General features: G+C 58.2%; 1 protein-coding gene across 1 annotated transcript; it reads right to left on the bottom strand.

Moving 5' to 3' along the window:
- Positions 1-3433: 3433 nt before the first annotated feature.
- On the bottom strand, positions 3434-11727 carry LOC311176432 (chymosin-like; the record flags this gene model as incomplete). Its single annotated transcript, XM_084241953.1, has 9 exons — positions 3434-3571; positions 4253-4351; positions 4862-5006; positions 5513-5626; positions 7031-7230; positions 7784-7902; positions 8603-8720; positions 9518-9668; positions 11666-11727. 9 exons carry the CDS (start codon positions 11725-11727, stop codon positions 3434-3436), a joined length of 1146 nt encoding a protein of 381 aa, XP_084098079.1.
- Positions 11728-12257: the final 530 nt, after the last annotated feature.

The following is a 12257-nucleotide window of genomic DNA, read 5'->3' as shown; positions in this document are numbered from 1 at the left end:
ATGAGGAACATGTGAGCTGGTCTCAAAGGATGAGGAGCAGTCCCCAGGTTGGGGAAAGTGAGAAGGGGCCCAGGAATGAAGCCAGCATGCGCAAAGGCTCAGAGGCCAGCCGTGCAGGGTGCTGGATGTGACCCTGCAGGACAGACCAGATGCCTCTCATGGTCCAGCAGGCAACTCCATTATGCTCTGGCCCGTCCAGCCCCAGCCAGGGCCTGGGCTCCTGGGCAGTCCTCACACCAAGGACTTCTGCCCACCCTAGAGATCCCTTAGCCTGTGGCTCCTTGGAAACCCACTTACTGCTCTTGGTGATAGCTTAACTGGCCTTTTTTGCTGTCTAGGGCTTCCTGACTTGGGGCAACCTCCACCACCAGTCTCAGTTACAATCTCCCTTCTGCTGCAAGCAAGAAACAAGCTGCACAGCTCAGAAAACAATCCATCATTTTGTCATAACATTTCCATTTCAAAGACTTCCTTTCCAAGCTTCTCTCTGGCCAAAGCTTCCTCTCATTAGCATGAGAAGAACTGGCAGGAAAATGAGTGAAGGGTAGAAAGCAGAAGAGGTAGAAATAAAGCTCTAGGTCCAGGTCTCCAAGGGAGGCGGGGAGGGGGCTCCTTTTTCTCAGCGCTCATGACATTCAGTCAGAAATTTCCCGGCTCCTTTCACAAGGCAGAAGCCACCTCCAGCTCTTGCTCAGCCCCCACTTTGCTGAGATTCAGAGAAGACCAGGTGCTGTCTGTCAAGGACAGACCTGTAAGTGAACAACCAGGACAAGCTAAATCTTGTGCAAAGATCTCCCATGAGTGATAAGGAGTCTGGTGGGAGTCTGGTGGTGGGGGTGTCCCTGAAGAGGGTACTGAAACCAGTCAGGTTCGATAGAGAAAATGGAAGAGAGCATGACAGACAAAAGCTGCAGCACAAGAAAAGACCCTGGGGCCAGTCCTGCAGGCTGCTGGGTCTTGGCAGCAATAGATGACAGCAAACACCTGGTGGGTGGGCTCCAGTGGCCACCAAGTCTTCCTGAGCTGCCCTCTCCCTGCCAGGTGGGAGACCTGGCAGTGACAACCTGGCCATGCAGGGCCCCCCAACTTCACAGCTCACTGGCTCCAGGTTCCCCTCTTCACAAGCAAATAAAGATGGGCTGACAGCCTCTTCCCAAGGCCCCTGTACTCCTTGCAGACTCCACAGGAGCTGGACCAGGGTGGGCCCCTTGACAGAACCTTAAAGCCCGGGAGCAGCAGTCTCTGCTGTTCAGAGACTTCCCAACATGCACCAAGTCATGTCCCAGAGACAGTGGGGGGCCTGGAGTAGTGTGGGCTGGGCAATGGGAAGGAGAAGAAGCAGAATGGGCCTGGTGTGGGGGGGGGGAGGGGCAGCTGATTGAGGATCCTACAGGAAAAGACCAGCAGCAAGCAGGGGCTCTCCAGGCCCTCCTGGCTGACGTGTTGTTTCAATCCACAGTATCTGACAAGGGCATTCCCGGGACATCAAAATGAGAGGCACGCCATGTCTGCCTCAGGAAGCCCCGGGCCCACGAGGGAGGCTAAGAAATCAGTGTTAGAATAATAAGCACCACGCCAAGGAGTGCTCTGAGCATGCGGGAGGGCACCAGACCCAGCCTGCTCAGCGGCACCCTGAGGAGATTTGGAAGTGAGGCTTGAAGGACAATTTAAAGTCAGCCAACAGGTTTGGGTGTAGAGAACATTCCAGGCAGAACGCTCTCTGCAGCAAGGAGAAAGCCCAGGCACAGGACATGAGGCTGCCCACGTCCCAGGGCCCCAGGAGTCACCCACCATGTCTACCCTCTCACGACAAGGGTGGCCACCAGGGCCAGGTGGCCAGGACGGGGGGCACTTCATCCCCCTCTTTGTAGAAGTCATCATATTTAGATTCTCTATGTTATCTCCAACTGAGGTTTGGATGTTTAAAATATAATTTGCTAATTGTAAACCCTTGAAATATAACAGTTTTCATAAGCCTGCACGGCAATTTTTTTTAATCTACAAGAAAACTAAAAATAATGAAAGTGGCCCAGTTCTGTCTCGTTCTTGGCAAACAGGCGGGACTGGGCTCGGAGAAGAAAGGCAAGATGTAGAGAAGCCACCCAGGGCTGGAATGGACACCCAGGGCCCTCCCGGCGCTGCTGCTCCTCCCTGCCCAGCAGCCTGGAGCCTCCCTGGCCAGAGCTGGCCCCTCAGCCACAGGACAGGCCCGGGAAAGCCGTGCGGCTGCCCCCAGCCAGGCCCCTCATCTTGGTTGTCGAGCACAGCTAAGAATCATGCCCCCGAGATGAACCTGTCAACAGACCCATCTTCCGTCTCCTGCTAGAAGAAGCCCTGACACGCACATGCACATGCACACACGCACGCACACACGCGCACACACTCCTCTTTGTAAAGACCTGTCTCCTCTGTGAAGGCTCTTTGCTGCTTCGTCCTCTGCTCAGCTGTTGGCAGGGTAAGCCCGCAAGCCAATAAGACAAGGGTAGGACTAGCTGGTGACACCCCCACCCCGTCCACGGCCTCCTGAGCGTTCACCTGCTACAGAAGAGTGACGCTGTGGTGGGGGTGGAGCCGGGCAAGAATGGCTGTGACCTGACCGAAGCCCTGGCCCCTGTTAGGAAGAGAAACAAGTGTGAAGGGAAAGGCCACAGGGCCCCGGGGGCTAATGTGGGGCTCCAGCCAGCGCTGCCCAGAGACCTGCGGGGGGCTCTCAGCACTGTGGGCCCGCAGGTGGCCCACCTGGCCCCTAAGCATCCTCAGGGTAGCTTCATTGCATTTCCTGCATGGCCTCTCTCCACCCCAGGGGAGCAGGAGTCAGGGAGCAGAAGGGTCTGTCCTCTGGCATCTGGACCCAGAGCCTCTGAGAGCCGGGGAGGTGATGATGGCGTCCTCTAGGCATGGGGCCGCTCTCCTGGTGCGGGAGGGCCAAGCTGGCGCCTCTGAGAGTGAGGATGGGACTCAGGTGTGCTTCCTCCCCAGGATGGCAATCCCGGGCCCACTGTCTTCCTCCTCAGCCTACTCCACTATCTGCCTTCTCCAGCTGGCAGCGAGATCCTTCGCTGGATGGGCCTTTCCCGCCATCTGTCCAGTGTTCTCTGCCCAGCCCCACACCTCCCAGTGCTCACTCCTGAGGTACAAGTCACCCCGACTCTCTCCTTTCCCAGAGAGTCGGACAGTGGGCCACAGGACACATCTCTGTTTACCAAGCTTGCAATGGCCAGTTCCCTTGTGAAAGTCTCCACCTCGCCTGTGTCCCCAAACTTCCCCTCCCCGCGTGATCCTACAGCAGGTGGCAGGCATGCCCACCCCACAACGGTGCGGGGGTTTCTGCCCCCCCAAAAAAGACTCAGGTCTGCAGAGATGTGGTGTTTATTGAGACCCATCTGCTTGAAAACCTGATTTAAGCCCTCAAGGCCCCTGGGCAGCGGCGCCTTCAGACAGCCTTGGCCAGCCCCACGCGGTTGTTGGCCCTGTCGAAAACGCTGTAGTACTCCCGCATGAAGACATCCCCCAGGATCCACTGCTGGGAAACACCATCCTCCTCGAAGCCGCTGCTGCAGAAGCCCTGGTCCTGGGGAAGACCAGACGGAGGTGAAGGGGCTCCTCCCTCTCCCCATTACTCTCATTGGTTATTCTGTGTCACCCCTGAAATCCCCTTCAAAAGTAAGCAAAGTATCACATCTATCTCACTCAATAGATGATGAAATTGAGATTGCAAAAATAAAATGATTTAATCCAAGATCACCCCATGGGTTCCCGTCACCCCACTCTCCCCCACTTGTCCTCACGGTGTTTCCCTCTCCTGCTCCGGCACCTACTACCCTGGGGTCAATTTTGAGTGCTCAAGTTTAGGCTAAAACTGAGGCCAGCAGATCAGTGGGGTCAAAGGCTGGGTCCCCACAAAGCCCTGAGAAATGCTAAGACCAAGCTCTAGGCCCTGGATTGGGAGCTACAGCGGATGAGCCCCCCCATCCCTACCCCGCCAGCTGTGGCCCTGCCCACCCCACCCCTCATCCCACCCCACCCCTCATCCCTCCCTCAGACTTCTGGGCACTGTCCTCCCATCTGCCTCCTCCCTTCCAGGGTGATACGGTAGCGGCCAAGGACAACACAGCCTCCCTCAGAAGGGCCAGCTGGTCTACCTGTGCGTCCTGCGTTCTCCCTCTATTCTGTGCCACTTCTTATCACCAGTCACCCCAAAAAAGAGGAGGGGTGCTAGGTGAGCCCAGAGCTCCTCTCCTGAGACACGTACCTGACTGGTGTAGGCAGAGGGGGGCAAAGGGTACTTTCTGCCATTGATCTCAAAGACCACCGTGGGCATGATGCTCAGTATCCCACAGTCGATGTCAAACTAAAGAACAGAGGGCGCACCTCTCAGATGGGACTGCAAGGCACAGAGAAGCTTCCGGGCAGGGTACCCTCCTCCAAACCTGAGTGGAGCGCCAGACCCTAGAGAGGCTCCCCAGCGGGGTATGTCCCCAAGAATCACATTGAAGGGGACAGTGTGTCCACTAACGCAAGGACAGACAAAGAGGGATAAGCCTTGGTGTTTCCCACCAAACCCAGCCAGAGCCGCCAAGGACACCAGGAGCACTTAGGCAGCAGGGAGGAAGGGTTGCCCCACAGGGAAAGGAGGAGCAAGAGGGCAGGGCAAAGCTCAGCCAAGCCCGGGAGGCATGACCTCCTGGGTGAGGCCTGGGAGCTCCAGTAGCAACTGTGGGCCAAAGCCAAAGGTCGCCGAAAAGGCCTCCCAAGAAATCCCACTTACGGTCACCATTTCCCTGTGTCATTTCTCCTGCATGCACTGGGGCCCCCTCTTTCAGGGGCCTCTGGGGAGGTGAGGGTACACGCCTGCCCTCACCTGGCCATACTGGCCCTGGGTGGCTCCAATGGCCAGCTGGATGTTGAGGATGTCACTGGTGGGCCCGGCCAGCAGGGAGGTGCCCGTGTCCAGGATGGCCTGACAGCCGCCGTGGCAGGCCACCACCACGCCATCGATGGTGACGCTAGAGCAGGGAGACAGGGTGGCCTGGCGTCAGACCTCGCGTCAAGCAGGAGGCTGAGGGCGCACTAACCACCTCAAGATCTGGCTTCACGTCTTCTCCCTGCTGTTTACTCGCTGCGTGTCTTGGGTGAGTAGCCAAGCTCCCTGTACTGAGACTTCTCGTCTGTTCAAGGGCTGGTCGTGAGGTTCAAACTCAACTTCAGCGAATTATAAACTGAGGGTAATGACACCCACCTTGCAGGGCTTAGTGAGACGTAAACAAGACAGTCAGCCTCTCCCAGCATAGTGCTGGCAGCAGGGGCTTGATTAGCGCCACTGTTTATTAACAAAGCGCGGGTGACTGCAGGCTTCTCGCTGAAAAGGCCTTTGGTCTGGCCGTGTCTGAGCCAGACGCTGATGTGCTGTCACGCTCTGGCTGCCACGCCGTGGCCCTGCCCAGGGAGAGCCTCGTGGGCTGACATCCCCACACTCCAGTCGGCCTCAGACCCGCAGCTGCCGCTCACCCACCTGTCCACGGTGAACTGCCAGTACTCCTGCACCGTCACGGGCACCCAGTGCAGGGTGCCGGTGTAGTAGGACGGGTTGACAGCCCCCAGCGTGAGCATGCTCCCCTGGCCGTTTCTGAAACCAAGGGAAAGTGTTCGCAGCCTCTAAACCCCCATTCTGTGATAGGGTGTGGTTGCCCCACTAGAGAGCAGATGTGATGATGCCCTCCTCAGCCCCCACCTGCCCCCTGAGTTCAGATGAGCTCTCCTGCCTCCCCAATACCCCGGCCTTTTCTCCGAGCACCCAGTTTCGCCCTGAATGTGTGAGGGAGGCCTGAAGGAAGCTGCCACTGTCACCTGACTGCCAGGCTCTGCTCAAGCCACCCCTGGAGTCCCCACTGTCTCCCTATGCCCCCACCTCCACTACCCAGGGCTTTCTGCTTTGGCCCTTGGGCTACAAATCGAAGAGGGGCGTTCGACAGGCTCCACACACTTCGGATTAAAACTGCCACCCCAGCCCAACCCTGCTTCCTCCTGGGCCCCCACCAGGAGGCACTGGCACACGAGTGTTATCTGCTGCTCTGCGCTCCAGACCTCCTCAGGCCGCCCGTGTCATCCAGGTTCTAGCTCCAGCTGTCCCCTCTGCCTAACCAAGCTGTCCTCGTCTCAGCTGGCGGGCCCCCACGTGTGCCTCGGCGGGCCACCCTCCACGCAGTGCCATTAAAGCGGGCTTCTGTGTAGTGCTAAGCCTGCAGCACTCCTAGTTCTCCCCGCAACGTGTGCCCTGACCACGACTGCCGAGTCCCAGCTGTGTATGTAAGCCAGTGCGGTTTCCCCTGCCAACGGGTTAGCTCCCAATTTGTCTTGTTTGCCTGGGTAGCCCCAAATCCCGGCACAGACCCTACACCTGAGAAGGGCCAGTGAGCATCTCTTGAATAAGTGAATGAATGAATGAATGAATGCGCCAATTTACCCCTGGCCTGGCTCCCCTGACCTCAGCCACCCAGCCCCTTCTTCCCATCCTGTCCCCACCCATCTGTCCACGCTGAGCTGCTCAGCACAGGGGCGGACAGACAGGCAGGAGCACTGGACTAAGAGTCAGGAGCCCTGGGCTCCAGCCGCGGCTTGGCCACCGGTTCCCAGAGTGATTGTCCCTTCCAAGCCTCAGTGTCCGCCACAGTGAAAGGAGAAATTTAAACCCCTTTACGCTCTGCTCTAAAAGTCTGTGACTCTCAGCAGCGTCAACAGTTGACTCCCGAGTCCTGCCTCCCTGGAGAAAAAGCAGTGAAAGACTCCTATGCAGATGGATCAGGTTTCGTTTTTTACATGCCAGAAATGAAGACAAATTTGGCCAGGGATCTCTGGCTGCACCAGTGACTCTGTTGGGGGGCTCAGGACAAGAGGTGGGCTGTGCCTGGAGACAAGGAGAGGGCTGCCTCGGCTGAGGCGGCTACCCTCGGGCTGCAGAGTGGCCCTGGGGCGGACACCTTCAGTCCTTGCCAGGCCGCAGACGGCCAGCCTTGGCCGGGTGTAGCCCCACCTGCTCATGTAGACCGAGAACAGGTCCTGGGCCACCAGACCCTGGCTCATCATGTTGTCGAACACGGGCACCGAGTACTCGGAGGCAAGAGACGGGTAGGCCAGGCCCAGAATCCCATCGAACTCGGAGTAGCTGAAGATGTCACCAGGTTCCTGGATGCTCAGGCCCACGGTCTGGTTGGGGTCCACGATGTTGGAGACCTGCAAGAGAGGCAGGCTGACCTCCACCTGGGTCCCTGCAGCCCCAGCAAAAAGTCCCAGGTCAGAAGCCAGATCGGTGCCAGCCTCTGCTGCCCACCCCTTCCTATAGGAATTTCTTTAAACTGAAGGGAGAAACCTGCCCCTCCCCAGCCCAGGGCTGTGGTTTGGAAGGCCAGTTCCAATGAGGCAAAGGGGGAGGGGCGGCGAGCCAGGACACAGACCGCGGCCTCGATGTGCAGAAATTGGGAAGGGAGCCCCATGGGAGGGCTGGCCCGGGACACCGAACCAACCACGGCCAAGGACAGGCGAGAAAATAATTGGAAAGAGGGAAACCTGGACCCAGAGAAGTTCCTCTGCCAGGGCTCTGAGGGATGACCTGGGAGGAGAGGACTGGAGGAGAGACGCCCACAGCTGCTGCTGCCTCAGCCTCACGGCCCTTTCAGAATCCAAACCACCAGGCCACCCGGGGCAGGACCCAAAGGGCGGTCAGTGCTGGCCAGAGAGCCTGTTGGGAGCAGCCGGCAAGGGGGGGGGAGGCCCAGATCCCACTCACGGAGACGGTGTCGTAGCCCAGGAAGCCCTGCATGCTGCCCCTGCCGTACTGGACGGACAGTGGCCTGCCTGTGTTCTGGAAGGTGGAGGACTTGAACGGGTTGAACCGGCGGTGGCTTTCTGGAAGACAGACCCAGGGTTAGTGGGCCCTGCAGAATGTTCTCGCCACCTGGCAATGGCGGCCGGGGCTGAACCTTCCCCGGCCGTGGGAGAACAAGGTCTGCGCAATGGCCAGCCTCTCTTCTGACAGTAAGAACCTGCTCTCGAGGACCCGACTCTGTGACTCCCAGTGCGACCTGTGAGGCCAGGGGGAAGGTGGGGGAAGGGAAGGGAGGAGAGAAAGCGTGGGTCACCCCTGTGGTTTCCAAGGACAATCACTTGCACCAGCTGAGTCATTCCAGGCAAGCGCCTCTCTCCCTGAATCTGGTTTTCCCGTCCGAAGATGAGATTTTTAAAAAAAAAGCATCCACCTCCCAGAATTGTAAGAGCAACAAGGATTTTCATATGTCAGCTGCTGATCACGAGGAGCAGATGCTTTCACTTTATTCTCCGGCCCCTGGCGCGCTGCGGCTTCACTTTACAGACAGGAAAACTGAGGTGCCTCTTGCCCCTGCCCCTTTAGGAGGGTCCCTCACTCCCAGCTGGTCCTTCATGTGTCAGGCCGCGCGGCCCGCAGCAGTCTGGCCAGCTGGAAGGGCTGGGACGCAGCGGGGAGGCTGGGATGCCAAAGCAGGCTGCTGGTGCCCCCGCCCCTCCACGCTGGCCCCCTGACGGCTGCTGCAGAGCGGCCCCGGCTCTGAGCGGGGAGGGGCCCACTCACGGCAGGCATCGCTCTCGCAGTAGATGGAGGGCACCCAGAAGTCCGAGGAGCCCGTGTCAAACACCACGGTGAACTCCTGGGGCGGCGTCCCAATGTGGATCTTCCCGAAGTACTGACTCTGCGGACAGACGGACAGACAGCGCTGGTCGGGGTGGGGGAACAGCCTGGAGTGAGGGGCAGCATGTGGCACGGAGCCTGCTCTGTCTGGGAGGCTCCTGCTTTCTGCCCAGGGTCTGGGCGGTGGAGGAGGCAGATGAGGGGAGGGTCTTCCTCTCCAGCCCCCAGGCTCTCCCCACCGCACCCCAGCTAGGCCCTGCCGTCCCTCCCACAAGCCCTGCAACCATGCTGGACGCGGCCCCAGACGCCGACATTAGACCCAAGCTCGAGTCCTGGGCTACCAGCGCTGGGGACCCCAGCCCTCCCCCAGCTGTCCTGCCACACATCCCCGCCAGCTCCCATGTGGTAGAACTAGGGCTAGGGCGGGGTGAGGGCGGCCTAGATAGGGAAACGAGAGCACAGAGGAGACAGAAAGGCCAGTTTACTGCCAAGAGTGACAGCTGAGAGCCAGGATCCTGGGAGGCAGAGGGCACAAGGGCATTCCTGCTGCGTCCTGGCACCAGCGGCCCATCCCTGGCATGGGGGCCTGGGCCGGCAAAGGTAGGGGTCAGTTTGGATCTAGGAGCAGGTCACATCGCCTGTGGGATCTGGCAGGAAGGTCACGTAGCCTAGACCTTGCAGAGGTGACATTCGGAAGGGAACACAGGCAGGAGCACAGGCGGGAGCACAGGCGGGAGCACAGGCAGAAACAAGCACTGCGGAGCCGCAGCGGACAGACAGGCGGCCTAAAAGAGGGCAGGACGTGGGCATCACACTCTGCTTGGGCATCAGCACTGGAAGCCGGGGAGTGCCACTCACATCCAGGTAGTTGGTCAGGGGCTCGCTGGCCACCTCCCCATAGTTGGAGTACTTCCTGCTGAAGGCGACCTGGTGTGTCCTCAGGAAGTCCTCCAGGAGCCCACGCTCCTTCAGGCTCTTTCTCAGTGACTTCCCCTTGTGCAGAGGGAGCCTGGGGAGATGGGGGAGAACAAACAGGTGGGCCCCCCCCCCCACCGACCCAGGGCTGCTCAGCCTCTGAGAAGGGTCCAGAGGCTCTGGGCACTATAAACCACCCCCTTGTTTTTTTTAAAAAAAAATCATAACCCGAAGTAAAAAACATTTTACATCAATTCGCAAGTCAATGCCCACCCTTACTAAATGCAGCACATGCTGGTATTTCTCATTCCTCTCCCTGTTTTTAACGCTGGTGGTGACTCAGTACATGCATTTCATGACTTGCTAATGACTTTCGCAACACTGAGGCTGGAGGGACACTTGGCACATTACCATTCGGTCTTCAAATCTTGCTGTGTGCCTACTATGTGCTGGACACCACCTAGGGCTGCGCCTCAGCCCTGCCTTTGACTAGCCGAGTGGCTTCATCCCTCTGCCTGTCAGTTCACTGTGTTGTGCATTGGGAATGCAGCTGGGTGATTCCCAGCGTCCCTTCCAGCTCTAGGAAGCGCGCAGTCTGCTCTGCAGGGCTGACTTCAGGATAACTGGAGACGGCACATGTGATAGGGATTTGAGAGTAATCAAATGACAGCAGTTTTAAGACCCCAAAAGCAAATGGGTGCACATCCATTGCATGCTGTGCACATCCCGAGGGGAGCCCATGTGGAACAGCCTCGTAGGTGACCTATGGCCCCCAAGTGCTGCCCACCCCAGGCCTCCCGCATGCCTTCAGCTGGGACCTGACTTATAAATAAAAGGCCCTTTGGACATTTCTCAGCCTTTGTCTCTGATGATAGTAAAGGATTTAAGGCCCTAGGGAATGAGGCTGACCAAGTGCCGGGACCACACCCACAGCTGCCCTCTTCTGCAGCCCAGGTCCGGGTCCCAGGTCCCAGCGCTGCCTGCTTGCTCCAGCTTAGGATCTCCTCGCTAAAAGCCCAGGGACTCTCACAGCGGTGACAGTGGCCCTGCTGAGCTGTCCTATTGCAGCTCAAGGCCCAGAGCGGCCCCCTCCCAGGGACGCCAGCAGGCAGCATCACGAGCAGTGCAATGCCCACACTGAGAACTGGGGGAGCAGCCCTACATGGGGACCCCAGCCACATGAAAACCTCCCCTCTGGCCCCACCTCTGCCTCCAGTCTCTGCTGCGAGGCTGCCAGGTGCCTGGGATTTGGAGGCCTCGCTTTCAGGACCACAGACGCTCTGACTTGGTGAAGGGCGCCCAGACCCCTTTCCAGAGCTCCAACTTCCCAGGCACAGACTCAGGCTTGACAGACCTGGACCCTGGGCCCCTGGAGGTATTGCAATGTTGTGGCAAGAGTGCAAGACCCCTTGGGACCGAGTTCTAGATCCTTCATTACTAACCACGTGGACACAGGCAGCCCAGGGAGCCTCCCCGAACAACCATTTCCTTGTCTGTAATGTGCAGATCATAATAGCTGCCTAATCCATGATCATATAGCTGAAGGCCTACTTAAATGTCTGGCACCTAGTAACCAGCAGCTCAAGAAATACCAATTTTTATTTTAGGAGAACCTGAGAATTTCACTCACAGATCTTGGTACAAGAGTTTTGCTGAGCAGATGCACACGTAGCTCTTACAATGTGCCAGGCACTATTCAAAGCACCTCACAAATATTAACTCACACGCTGCTCACGACAACCCCATGAGATGGATACATCTGCTCTCCCAATTGTGTGCTGAGGAACCACTGAGGAGCTGGGGATCAAATTGCAAACAGTTTCACCCCAGAAACCATACCCTTATTCTCCCAGGCCACCCATCTGATGCCCTTTCTTGTTCTCTGCACCCTGAATTATAGGGTACCCTTAGAGGAAAAGTCCCAATGTGCAGAGACAGGGTGGACAGGGGCAGTGATCCTGGGAAGCTGCCCAGCTCCTCTGAAGACCCCCCCACAAGTGCTTGGGGAAGCGAAGGCTGGGAGACCTGGGAGACATCCAGCTAGAGAGGACACAGGGGACGCTCTTCCTTCCCCTGGAGTTGGCTACCCACCTGATGATCTCAGCACCTTGGGAGAGAGCAAGGAACGCGAGAAGAGCCCCCAGACACCTCATCCTGGACCTCGGCCGGTCACGGGGTAGCCAGTACCTGTTCCCACAGCCCTTATAGAGGGCGCGGGTTTCCCTCTGGCAGGAAGCCCGGCTGCAGAGATAACCCCTGACTGTGGGCCTCTCCACCAACACCTTAAGGTAACACCCAGACTATCTAGTGGCCATTCTGATAAGGACGCAAATGTCACTACTCCCGGGACTTCAAAGCTGAGAGCTCACATGCCTGATCTTCAGGCCAGGAAATGTCACACAGGCCTCTCTGATCTGGTTTCCCTTTCAAACAGGGTTTCTTGAGCAAACACAGGTGGGGCCACCTCGAGAAACCTGTCTCATGGGGCTGGCCTCCGATACCAGACACCAGGCAGGACTGACATCTGTGTGGCAAGGGAGGCCTGGTGGTGGGATGGGGGGCAGGAAAGCATGGGCCCAGGACAGAGAGGACTGGCCTGGGCTCCGGTCAGGGGCATCGCTGAGACTCGGGGTTTCTTGTATTCGATTTGAAGGCCCTCGGGAGGCCCATCCACAGGGCAACT

The sequence above is a fragment of the Talpa europaea genome (genome assembly GCF_964194135.1).
Source record: "Talpa europaea genome assembly, chromosome: 9".
Taxonomy (NCBI): domain Eukaryota; kingdom Metazoa; phylum Chordata; class Mammalia; order Eulipotyphla; family Talpidae; genus Talpa; species Talpa europaea.
Note: the sequence above shows the minus strand (reverse complement) of the source record. Positions and strands in the feature narration are given on the sequence as shown.